General features: G+C 35.8%; 1 protein-coding gene and 1 long non-coding RNA gene across 2 annotated transcripts; one reads left to right on the plus strand and one right to left on the minus strand.

The window, feature by feature from the left end:
• Positions 1 to 744: 744 nt before the first annotated feature.
• LOC143267641 (uncharacterized) lies at positions 745 to 10,625 on the minus strand. Its single transcript, XR_013042983.1, has 3 exons — positions 10,453 to 10,625; positions 9,507 to 9,776; positions 745 to 2,763 (listed from the first exon to the last, which is right to left on the minus strand). It is a non-coding gene; the product is annotated as an uncharacterized LOC143267641 (long non-coding RNA).
• Positions 6,551 to 11,665, plus strand: Csn3 (casein kappa). Its single transcript, XM_016009900.3, has 4 exons — positions 6,551 to 6,616; positions 7,977 to 8,038; positions 8,463 to 8,492; positions 11,199 to 11,665. The coding sequence occupies exons 2-4, from the start codon at positions 7,985 to 7,987 to the stop codon at positions 11,649 to 11,651; spliced, it is 537 nt and encodes a 178-aa protein (XP_015865386.1). The 5' UTR covers positions 6,551 to 6,616; positions 7,977 to 7,984; the 3' UTR covers positions 11,652 to 11,665.
• The last annotated feature ends 1,499 nt before the right edge of the window (positions 11,666 to 13,164 follow it).

Below are 13,164 nucleotides of genomic sequence, written 5' to 3' on the forward strand. Positions count from 1 at the left end.
AACCAGCTTATGGAAACAGTAGGTAGCAAATTCATGGAGAATTCATACAAAAATCATTTAAAAATTTACAAGGGGAAAAAAAGCATAAAGTTACACTAGTTTGTCATTTTTTAAAAAATGAAAACAATTATCTTGTCATACCTACAGTGACTGGTTCTAAGACAATCCTACAACGCTTTCCCATATGTACTAGGATCTCAGATACCTATATCCCTTAAATAAAATGGTATAGTACCTGCTCGTGAACTATATGTATCTGCTTGTATGCATTAAAGTGCTTCTGGGTTGCTTATAAACCCTAACACAAATAAAGTACTATGTAAATAGTAGTGATACTTAATTATAAAGAAACAATAGTGGGAAAATGGCCATTAAGTGTTCAATACAGATGAAGCCATCATAAACCTAAGTACATAGGCCATGAAGGAGTTGAGAGCTGGAGACTGGGGAGCTGGGAGGTGGTGGAGGCAGTGCATTGTTAGCCTGAACATCCTCTTATTTGCAGCCCTGAGAACAGCACTGAGCATATAAATAGATTTGTGCTTGGAAACTTTCCCAGGTACTTCTGTCAAATGTTTCAGATTTGCTGTTGTATGAATCTCTAAATATTAAACTAGAGCAGAATGCTACCTGTACACTTTTTATGCTGATCGTGTGCTGATCCTTAAGAACTTGGACAAAGAGATTTTCCTTAATATTCTTACATTAAAGGTAAATAAACATATATACAAGCTCAACAAGTATAATGGGTCTCCCAGGGTTGTTTTATTTTTAATCTTTTATTCTTTAAGAAATTCATACAATATTGGTTATATTCACCTCTAACTCCTCCCCACTTCCCCTGTCTTCCCTACCTGCCAAAACTTATATCCTCTCTCTTTATTTTAGTAACTCAAATCCAACTTTTTCTTCTCATATACCACTAGCTGTGGCCATCCACTAGAGTATGGCCCACTAACCAAGGCCTTAAAAAATAACTAACCCTTCTGAGATGCCAGCGAATGTCAGTAGCTCCTCAGAGGCTGGGACTCTAAGTGCCTCCTCTCTCCATATTAGAATCTAGACTGACTCTGTTTTGTGCAGGTCTTGTGCAACAACCACAGCTGCTCTGAGTTCAAGCGTGCAGCAGTATGTCAGGTCCAGAAGACACTTTTCTACTCCACTTCTTGCTGGCTCTTAAGGTCTTCCTGCCTCCTCTTCCTTGATGGTCACTGAGTCCTGGTGTAAGGGTGAGAAAGGCAATGGAACTAGTTCTGCCTGCCTGAATAAGGAAAGGTCCCCTGGGTTACTTTGAGCTGAACCTTAGTGGTTCTTACAGATGAGCAGAGATCCTGGGACATTCCTTCTCCCAAAAAATCCCATATTAGTGTGGGGTGATATGGGAACCCACACTTTAAATAGACAGTCGAAATAACAATTTGTAAAACAAAGAAGTTAAACATATTTGTAAAGCAAATATGTTTAATATGTTTCCAATAAAGTCTTACAGACTGGAAACTTGTTTTCTTACATAAGTTTTCAATAATCATGTTGTGATGTCATGAATGAAATAAAAATTGAAACAAAAAAACAATGAAGGAAAAGAGACTTCAGAAAGCAAATATCTCTAAAGATGGAACAGTTGAACTGAAATTTAGATAATAAAATAGAGACACAACAGGGCAGGAGTAAGGACTCACTAATTGCCAGCTCTAGAAAGCCCAAAGTCATCAACCTGGTGCACAGTGAGATGAAGAGTCACACCGACAAAGGGAACCAGGATAAAAACAACTCAGAAACAAACAGATACAAAAACATATGTGGAAGGCATTCTAAGTGTCATGGGATGATACTGAAAGATTTTAAACAAGAAAGGTTTCAGATATGTTATGCTCAAAACTGCTTTTATATAGATTTATGATGAAAGACTGAAAGATGACAGTGTAAGTTCAGATGAGATGGGGTAACCACTGGGATTGTCTAGGCACAAGATGCAACTCCATCAAAGACCCCAGAAGGATATATTACCTGAGTAAACAGGAAGTATAGAGCAAACATCTTCCAAAATTATAGAAATGGCAGAAACAGCAGGCTGCCTGGACATTCACCCAAAGTTTCTCTGCAACATTGGGGTATCCGTCTTTGGCCTACAGGCCTATAATATCAAAATAATGGTTGTTTAAAAGTAGATTCAACAATCTACACTTATATCTCATCATTTTTATACTATATCCCCATTTTTTCCTTCAGGAAAAGATCCTTGAATATAACTCCTTTGTTTGGCTTTTTTCCTGACCATGACCAAGAACAATTTGTAACCAACCTCCTAAACAATGACAGACATCTATAACCCATTGAATGGCCAAAAGCTGTTCAATCCCACCTCTTGGGAATGTGGGTATCATGTTCTATACACTGCTTCTTGTTGTCTGGGGGTGATGAATCTTTTGGAGACCATGGGAGAATTGAGATAATGGTCAAGTCCTGGGAGAGATAGTTGTTGTCCAGTCTCTGTACAATGGGAAAGTATAAGACTTATCTGAAGTCCTGACTGGAGTAGTCTGTGAACTAGGTGATCTTAGCCAACAGTCTTGAAACTGTCTGGGCGCAGAACTCTGATGAAACTGCAACAGAGGCACTCTGAGAAATTGAATCACCTGGGTCATCCAATTCATTGGTGTTTGGTCCTCTTGCTCTGTCTTGTAGTTTTTCTAGGTTTATTTCTTTAAGTATGTAGCCTGGATTTTCAGGGTATCTTCCTCGATCAAATTGGTCTCTACTAATCTGAAAGGAATGAACAGCCTTTTGTTTCCTGTGGAAACAAAAGTAGAACCTCTCCCCCAATATAACACATTATCCGACTTCTATTTGAAGTTAAGAAATGTTAAAAAACATATCAATTTTTTTAATTTAGCAGTTTCCATAATCCAATCTCTCTCAGTAGCTATTGTTTTTTGTACATTAACATTTAAAAAATTCAAAGCTAACAAGACATTATAAAGAACGCCGACTCCCTTGTATTTTTCATCCATTGTTAAACACACTGCAAACTGTTAGAGGTTTTGTCCATCAGAATATGCTTAACTGAGTATTTATAACCTTTTCTTACTGCATGAGCAAAACCTTAAACACGCCATTTGGCTTAGCTCATGGCACCCTGGCAGCTCAAGCACACAGGCAACTGCTGGGAGCTGTGTCTCTGTACTGTGGCCAGCATGAGTGACACAAGACTAGGAAGCCACAGTTGTCTCCATTTTTGTGTGTTTAGAACTTTTTTAAGGCTTTCTCAGTTCTGTGGCTATACATGGCCAGACATTGGGCACCATTTTCAGGCAGAAGTTTCTGTCCTTCCTGCCAGCTCCCAAATCATGACACAGAGACTTCTTGTTCATCACAAAAGTACAGCTGATAGCTTAGGCTTGTTTCTAACTAATTCTTATAACTTTTAAATTAACCATTTCTAGTCATTTACTTTCTGCCTCATGGATTTATTACCTTTACTCTGTACAGTGCACACTACTTGACCTTTCTGTCTCTGGCTGGCGAATCTCTGCATCTCCACATTTCTTCTTCCCAGTATCCTCTCTGCCTCGAAAATCCTGCCTAGCTATTGGCCATTCAGCTTTTTATTAAACTAATCTGAGTGACAAATATTCACAGTGTATAAAAAAGATTATTCCACAACATTGCTAGATTTGGATGTGTGGGAATCACTGACCTGTGTATTTGAAAGACTTTAAAAGAATGATAGCTATTGAAGTAATAGCCTCAACCATATTAGAAAAATAATGCATTATAAAAATTGAAATTGTTCTTCTCTCTTTCCTTTCATCTGTGCCTATACAATTACTCCAGAGATCTAGATCTCTAGTTACTAAAGCATCAACTCAGGAGTACACTAATACTAAGGTTACAATTGTGCTCCTGAGCCCAGAATACATGGATTGGCTCCTCGTGGTTTCTAAGACTCTCTCTAGACCAGTGGTTCTCAAACTTCCCAATGCTGCAACCCTTTAAAAGAGTTCCTCATGTTGTGACCACAACCATAAAATTGTTTCCACTGCTATTTCATAACTGCAATTCTACTACTGTTATGAATCGTAATGTAAATATCTGACATGCAGAATATCTGATGTGCGACCCCTGGGAAAGGGTCATTCAACTCCCAAGGGTATCACGACCCACAGGTTGAGAACCATTTCTCTATAAATTCTCTGTAGTTAGCTAGTCTGCTCTTCTATTGTTTTACCTAGTGTTTTCTTTTAATAAGAACCATGTGTGTGCTAACTATTGATTTAAGTGAATGGACTGCAAGAGAGAAAACTTGATATTGTGCAGGGCAGCTACCTACCGATCCCACCATTCCCTAGTGTTTTCTTGAGTGAGAGGAGCAGGAAATAATAGATAGAAGGATTTAGAGTGTGGAGATAAACAAATAGAAAATACAGGATAGCCTGAGAGAGCCTGGAACCTATTCCAATGGTCTCTGACTGTCTCTGCCCTAGACTATTTATAGAAACGCCAAGGGGTGGAACAAAAGACCTCTTCCCAGCGCAGCCAAGTGTGGACCATCTCAGACACCTGCACTCAGGCCCATAGTCCAATCATCCTCTCTTTGCAGACCTGCTGGATAAAGCCACTAGGAACCAGAAAATGGGCTCCCACAATATTGTACTTCACTCTTAGAAATTCAATTTCCACGAATATCTTGTCATATTTTTATGACATTCATTTACAGTAAAAGTCTCTGAAGCATATACATTTTTGTACTAAAATGCCGATCATTCTGATGTCATAAGTGTATGTATTAGAAGATTGTGAGAGTCTTTTACACTGCAACTGTTGTCTGAAATATTGTACTTGGAGAACACAATAGTTTATTGAGATCATTGCTGAGAAGTCAAATTAAAAACAGGAAATAAAACTCAGCAATATGTCACTCTCCTTAGAGATTTAAGGGTGTAAAAGTTTCATATTCCTTTTGCTTTTCTTTGAAGAACACTGGAACATCTATACAGGTACACACTTGAGTTTACTTAGTTCAACTCAAAGCCCAAGCTACTCAGACCTAGATTGCCTTTGACAGGAATGTCCAATGCCCAAATGCCAATACCATTTGAATAAATGTTAGAGTATGCACTCCTTAATAGGAGAAGTGTCTGATTTATTCAGTTAACATTTTGTTCAAAATGCCTGAAACATGACCTGGATAACCCATGTGGACCAGAGGACAAAGCCCAGCTTTGCAAGCCCCTCCTTTGGCCAGATTAGCATTTGAAGTGGGTGGTTAATCCACTGCAGAAATACCCCTCTGTGGACAGTTCTTAACACATATCCCCCTACTGAAGTGATATTTATAAAAAAAAAAGTCTGAGTCTTTAGTATTGTTAGACCAAATTTCAAAACCGCTTAAAACTAATACTATTTTTAGTTGATGGCTGAGAAATGACAGAGTGGAATAAAGCACCATCAGAATTGGAGGACTGACAGAATTTGAAACCACAAACATCCACTTTTTTAACTTGGTCCTTGATATCCAATGGACACAGGATATTTTAACAGTCTACATAGACAGGCTGGTGGTATTTCATGTGTAACACCCTGAGTAACAGAAATGAACTTCTAAGAAACAGAAAGTCCAGACTTACTGTGTATGAGCTGCACAAGTATTCTAGGGATCAGAACAATGTTCTGTACTTTCTAAGTCATGAAATAGTTCCTTGAAACAGATAGAAATGAGTAAAAATTCTACAATGCTGATATTATTCCTTGTTCACATTCTGGCAATCCTACATTCATTCTGGCAAATACCTCCAACTGATGTTTTCACAAAATGAGGTCACAGTTAGAATTACTACCAGAAAAAGCACAGGTAAAACAAAATATCCTTTCCTGAATTATTTAGGCAAAGTACTTGTTTAGCTACAATTTACCAAATTATGAAAGGCATTAGCAGTTTTACATCCTATGCTCTAAATCAGCATGATCTGTTCTTAGGACAGGACAATTATTCCCAACACTTTAAAAGTCCGTAAAAAGGAGGTTTGTTTTTTTTTTCACATGAAGTAATGAATCTTCCAGTGTGTATTCAGTGTTTGAGCCGTGAGCGTTATAAGGATTACGTGCTGAACCCAAACACAAATGACCAGCAAAATGACTGACATGGACCATACTAAATATAAAGTCACTTGAAGTCAAAGTTCTTAGAGTAAAAAACACTTAAAATCTGAAAAGTAATTGTGGCTATTTTTTATTTTAGCCATAGCTTTAGATTCAACTAGATAAGTAAGTTAAGAATGCAATTAGTATATTTTTATACATTTTCACACACTTTTGTAAAGCACAAAGCATTCATTCTTTAAGGAATTTGGTTTTTCTTTTTTCCTCCATCCTCATGACTAACAACTCTGTTTCCTGCTCTGCAGTGCCCCAGGAGGACTGACCTGTACATGACCCTGTTGACGTAAAAGCTTTCCTTCTTGCTATCACCTCAGTGGGTGAAAAGTAGGAGGGCAGTAGAATATGACTACTGATACTAATACCCTATAATTAGTCTCTGTTATTTATCTTGGGTCTTCTCTGCAGCTAAGGGGCCAAGCAAGACCTACTGACAAGCAAGAGTTGACTCCAGGTGAAGGTAATGGTCCTCAACTTCCCAGGGCAGTGATGTAGAGCAGTTACTGAAATACCACCAAGGTTATTTTGTTACTTGGGATACCAACTAAGGTTATTTTGGAATCACACTTTCCTCCTCTTAGCCCTGATTGCTAAGATTAAATACATCTAGGTATCATTTCTATATTAATTCATAAATTAGACATTAGACTTTAGATAGTGTTATGATCAAAATTTTAACTATACTTTGTCTTTAAGTCTAGGTTTGATACTGTCTAATAATACAAGGTATTGTAAATTCTAATAAAGATACTTATAAGAAAAATACTACTGCTGTAGACAAATAGAGAGGTCTTATTTCTCAGAAAACTGGAGCTATAATAATTACTCAGATTAGTCCAATAATTATCTTTAAATCTTACTTCTACTTAAAACTCATATAATTAATCTTATTATAGTTTAATTATTATATTTTATTTTACTTTACTATAGTGAATAAAAGTATGTCTTTCAAAGCTGAATTAATCCATAATTTCACAAATAATACTCCTTAGCAAGTGACAGAGACAAACAAAAGCACTTACCAGTCTGTAGCCAGCATATACAGTAGAACCTTACTTTTCTACTAAAAGGAATTTATATCACTTAATGCTAAATATATATTATGCTATATATTTATATATTATTTTATATATAATATGTAATATTATATATAACAGCATATTAAATATAAAAATAAAATAAATAATAGAATATGTTTTTAATTACTAAAAAGGAGTCTATGGTTTTAACAAGAAAATATTATTTTTCAGGTAATGATTTGAAAAGGTAACTGGAAAATAAGGAATTTAATAAGAATTCCATCCACTCAAGGAAACATTTTGATTAGGTCGTCCAAACTTGATTAGACATGAGATATTTCAAATTCAGTGATTTCTTAGAGATGGTTCTGAAATCAGTTTAACAAATAGCCTTTCTAATCCGCTGAGACTTACATCAGAAGAGGCAAATGGGGTCTGATATTCTTTCCTTTTACCTTCTGCAGGGTGGGGTTATTCCATGTCTTGATTCTGTGACTTTTATAAAGTCTGTTTTTCCATAACTCAAGGTTACACAAGTATAGCAAAAAATATAGATTCAGAAGACAGTATTCCCTTCACGAGTAGAACAGTATGTAATAACATATTAGATATTTGAAGTGTTGTTATTATCTAAGACTTCATTTGGTGTTTCTGTACTTTTGAGAAAATAGGTGTCCTGAACTGGCTAAATCTACCTATAAATTCAGAGGGTTTTTTCTGCTTTAAGGAAAACATTACATACAATCACTTCTAACTTGTTAGCAAAAGAGTCTTAATTTAATTTTTTTAAATTTATTTTAGGTGCAATAATGAGGAATTTTATTGTAGTTGTGAATATTCTGGCATTAACTCTGCCCTTTTTGGTAAGTTAATTTAATATAAATTTTGTTGGTAAGATGTAAAATAATTTTTATTTAAGAGATCCAATTATATGATTATCAAAATATGGGCATATTAAGGAGCATAACAACTGGTTAATAGTTTTTCTATGTTTACTTGGATTCTAAAAATAAATATTCTTCTAGATATCAGTTAGTTACCATAATACGTACTTCACTGTTCATGAAAAGCCTTCCAAATTCCTATGCTATACAGATCTATTTTTAAGAGAGAAAATACTGTAAATACAATTCATAAGCAATAAGTATAGAACTCCTAGTCCAGGATCAAAATTCTTTGGTTGAAATTTCTATCCCTCCAATCCTCCAGCCTCCTTAGGGACTAAATATTTAAAGACTTTAAATACTTCACTTATTTCTCATGATTTCTCTTTCTGTAATTCCTCAGGCTGCCGAGGTACAAAACCCACATCCAACAGTAAGTTGATATTATCTTTGTTAGAGACATGAACCCCAAACACAATACTCTGAAAAGTTCAATCATATTAAAATGCCTCTTGTCATAAAACTGAATAAATACTTAAATGCTTCCACAAGTTTAAAAGACCTTCAGACTTTCTAGTATTCAAATTACTGTCTTTTGTGACACTGTTCCTTACTATGTGACCTAGCCAAGTTCTTCCCAGGTGTCCATGCCCTTAATTAGTTCTGTGGCTGGTTGACCTGGAATTATATTTTATGTTTAAAATAAATCATGCAAAAGTTCTTCTTCTTTCAACTTTTTAATTAATTTTCATTGTAGTCTGGGCTATTTTTATGCTTTGTTTTCACACTCATTCTGCAATTCCAAGACCTGATTCTGCCAGCAGACAAGGGGGTGGGGAGAGCAACCTCGAGAGTAGTGTGTGCCTACTTGTTAAAATTACAAAATTTTTAGACTATTTGATCAAATTGTCAAATGTAAACAGGTATCTACTAAACAATACTTTTGAGTAAATTCTTAGGGTCAAAATTACCTTTAAAATTTTATTATGAGCTTTACAAATGTAAATTTGTAAATTTACAAAAGTATGGTTTTCTGTGGCCAGTTGCATGTGAAGAACTTGGGTTTTCTCTATGAGTAGTAGAAAGTAATTTTAAGTCATAAAATGAATCCATTCCTGCTCTACAGCAATGCTTAAATTATTGAGCCTACTTTATAACAAATTCCCCTTCCTGCTTTCTTTATTAAGGATTTTTAATTATTAAATATTAATTGTACATAATAATGTGCTACATTGTGACATTGACCTACATATCCAAAATATATTTTGGTCACACTTGTCCTCACTTACCCTCTTGTCACTTCCATGGCTCCCTTCCTCTTCTCAACAAGTCCCTCTTCTACTTCCTGTCCTTTTTTCCAACTTCACTTTTCTTATATTTCATACTTTATATGTGCAAGCAAAGCCTAATTGAGGTCACTCAGAGATATGTGTAAAGGGTCACTTACATGAGTGTGGGTAACTCACCAGTGGCTGAGCCACTGGAGACAATGCTTCTTCTGAGGAGGTTCCATTGCACAGTGGTTCACACTCTGGACCCTGAAAATGCCACTTCCTCTCCCAGCAGCCATTAACTGTAACCATTCCTCAGGAAGAAAGGGGCATGGTGAGCCCCCTCCCTATTCCATGATGGATTTTGGAGAGGCTGCATCTTGTGCAAGTGTTGTGTAGGCAATCACAGCTGCTGAGACCTCCTGAGTACAAAAGGCACATCTGGTCTGGAAGATAGATCCACAAAGATTTCAAGTCGCAAGAATATGATAAAATAAATTAAAAGGAAATAATTTTATAGATTTTACCATTCAATGTATGAGCTGTAAAAACCATATGAAAATTACAATGTGATACGTCCTTTTATGTGCCAATTAAATCTTCTATCAATGTAAAAACAAGCATAGCATTCATTTTGTCTTTAATAGAAAAGTGAAATGGAAAACAAACAAAAAAGAATTTCTGTTTTGATTTTTCTCTCTTGCCATTTCTCAATATTTTTCTCTAACCCCTAGGTTGCAGAGGTACAAAATCAGCAACAACTGGCTGTAAGTCTATTTTCAGTTATTTATATAACTGAAATATAATTTATATAATATAGTAGTCTTCAGAGAGTAACGTCTTCGGTTTAAAAACTAAATAAATATTTGACCTCCACAGGATAAACTAGTATCTTTTGATAAGTGAAAACACCACTAAAAGAAAAGATAATATGAACCAAACTGGATGTTTGCCTGATAGTTTTAGTTTCTTTGAATAGCCCAACTTGTGAGGGCTCAATTGAATGCTTCCTTTGCTTATGAGACAACTCTCCATATGGAATACTTAAAGGAAAAGAGCAAAAGCAGAACTTAATATCTCTCCTGTCCACTTGAAAAAGTTCAGTTGGAGAAAATGCCTTACCTGACTCATCCTTAAATCCACCACTTTTGCTCATATTGATGTCTTCTTTTGTTCCAAAATATCTTTGAAAAAATACATTAGTTGTTTCTTTTTACAAGAAGAGTTGCTATGCAGAATGACTTTGTTGGTTCATTAATATCGCTTTAGAAAAGTGTATCGGGAAAATTTTGTAACTGCACAAGGTTGGAAGAAATAAATAAAAACAGAAAAGTCATTAGTGGAGAAATTAAACTAAAAATATTTAAATCCAAGATTTAAATTAAAAATCTTCCTACGTTTTATTATTCTGTTATAAAACATGCCATTTCTTGGGTTGATAACATTTACCAACAAATGTAATATATAAGGCAAGAATACATCCATGTGTGTCTGTGAATATTGTGTGTGTTTGCATATAATGGGTGTAGTTCTCCTTTAGACTTTCCTATGTACTGCAATTAAATATGTAAAGTTTAGTTAGAACTTTAAATACATGCCATACTTACATACAGGGAAACATGTTTTACATTATTAATTACCTAATTTCTTCAAAAGAAATATGATTTCTATGTCAATACAAGCAATGTTTCACAATATTGAAATCATACACAGAATGGGAAATGTGTATATCCAAATATATAGGATTCCATATTTTCAATGTTCTATTTGCTCACCATAAAATCTGCATTATTTCAAAAGTTGGTGATGTTTTCTTTGCATTTTGATCTCCAATAAGAACCTTTCTGCACAATTTTCCCTTTCTGCAGTGCCGTGAAAAGCCTGAAATACTGTACAATCAGAAAAGATTCCTGTATACACCAGTTGGCTATATGCTGAATGGCAATCTTCCTTATGAACCTAGTTACTACCACCAGAGGCCATCAGTTGCTGTTATCCCAGCATATCGCCCATTTGTTATGATACTGCCTCTGCTTAGGTCACTAGCCCAAATCTCCCAATGGCAGGCAACACCAAATTTCCCCCAATCTACTGGGGTACCTCGTCCCATTCCAAGCCCTTCTTTTCTTGCCATTCCTACCAATAAAAATGAAGAAAGCACTGTCATTCCAAAAGTCCATACCGCTGCTCCTGTTGAGACTACACCAGTTCCCATCACTGAACCAGTGATGACTACTACTGTAGCCAACACAGAAGCTTCCACAGTGCTCATCAATACCCCCGAGGCTGTCACAGTCCCGGTATCTTCAACTGCAGCATAAAAACACTAAGGAACCATCAAAGAAGAAAATAAAGGTAAGTGAGCAAAAATGAAACAAACAATCCATATAACAAGCAAGGACTTATGCATACAATCACAAATTCTAACTAGTAAAAGTGGATGAATCGTGTTAAGAGAGCAGGCAAAATAGCCAACTAGAATCGAAATTGGGGATAACTGTAGCACTGACAAATTAGTCTTTGTTTCAATAAGAAATGAAAACAGTCTGTTTTTACAAAATGAAGAAATTTTGTACTTTTATCTAACCTTTTCCTAAAGGTTCCTCCTTTAATCTGTTTATTTTATTGCATCCATACTTTACAAACAGTGAAGTAAAATATTTTGTACACTCTCATGTGTTGAGTCTAGAGTTAACCAAAGTGAAATTTCTCCTACCATGTTGTATATCATATGGAGTGTTGGGCCAATAATCCCAGCTGCTAGGAAATTGAGGCTGGAAGATCACAAGTTCAAGACCAGCCTAGTCTACATAAAGAATGGGCCAACCTAAGAAACTTAGCGAGATCTTGTCTCAAAAATGAAAAAGGGGGGCTGAGGATATAATTCAGTGTAAATTTGTTGCCTAACATGTGTGAGGGCCTAGATTCAATTGCCTGTACACAGAGAAAAACACAAAAACACAAGAAAGGAAGAGAGAGAGAGAGAGAGAGAGAGAGAGAGAGAGAGAGAGATATGGAGGGAGGGAGGGAGGGAGGGAGGGAGGGAGGGAGAGAGGGAGGGAAGGAGGGAGAGAGAGAGAGAGAGAGAGAGAGAGAGAGAGAGAGAGAGAGGGAGGGAGAGGGGGGGCGGGGGAGAGAGAGAGAAGGAATATAAATCTGTAACAGTACTGTCTACATTCTGACAGTAGTACTAAGAGGATAAAAGAAATTATATATTTTTCATGAAGTTCTTTACTTCAGACATGACTCCTGGAAAGATCTACGAAGTTGAGTCTCATTACTATCTTTTTAGATAAATCATGAATGTTGTAAAATGCTTAGCTTTTCAAATACATGAATATTAAATGTAAACTTTCAGAACATTAAATGTAAGGCAAAATACCATTAATAATTTGAGTAAACAGATAACCAAAGTTTAAAATAATTGGGAAATTCTAGAAAGCTAAATAATTATAAATAATAATGGTAATTTCAAAAACTCACAGAGAGTGAAATTATTTGGAAAGAAAAGTATGAATGCTGAGTTTTGTCATAACAGACATTTTTACCTGTCAAACTAGGTGCATGTTCTATGGTCTAAGATGCATGCAAGGATCTGTGATCTGAGGTAAAGCTACAAGAAAGAAGGGCAGTCTACCTTCTCAGCATTAACCTCAGACTGGTTATCATTCTCTCTGAATTTTCATTTTGTCATAACTTTGAGCTCACACCTCAAGTAGAAATGTGGGTAAAATGTACAAAGTGAGAGCCTGTTCAGTGTCAAATGTGGGAGCCTAATACCACACCATGCTTCCATAGGGACTAATTTAAAAGAAACAGAAACCACCTGCAACT

The sequence above is a fragment of the Peromyscus maniculatus genome, chromosome 10 (genome assembly GCF_049852395.1).
Source record: "Peromyscus maniculatus bairdii isolate BWxNUB_F1_BW_parent chromosome 10, HU_Pman_BW_mat_3.1, whole genome shotgun sequence".
Taxonomy (NCBI): Eukaryota; Metazoa; Chordata; class Mammalia; order Rodentia; family Cricetidae; genus Peromyscus; species Peromyscus maniculatus.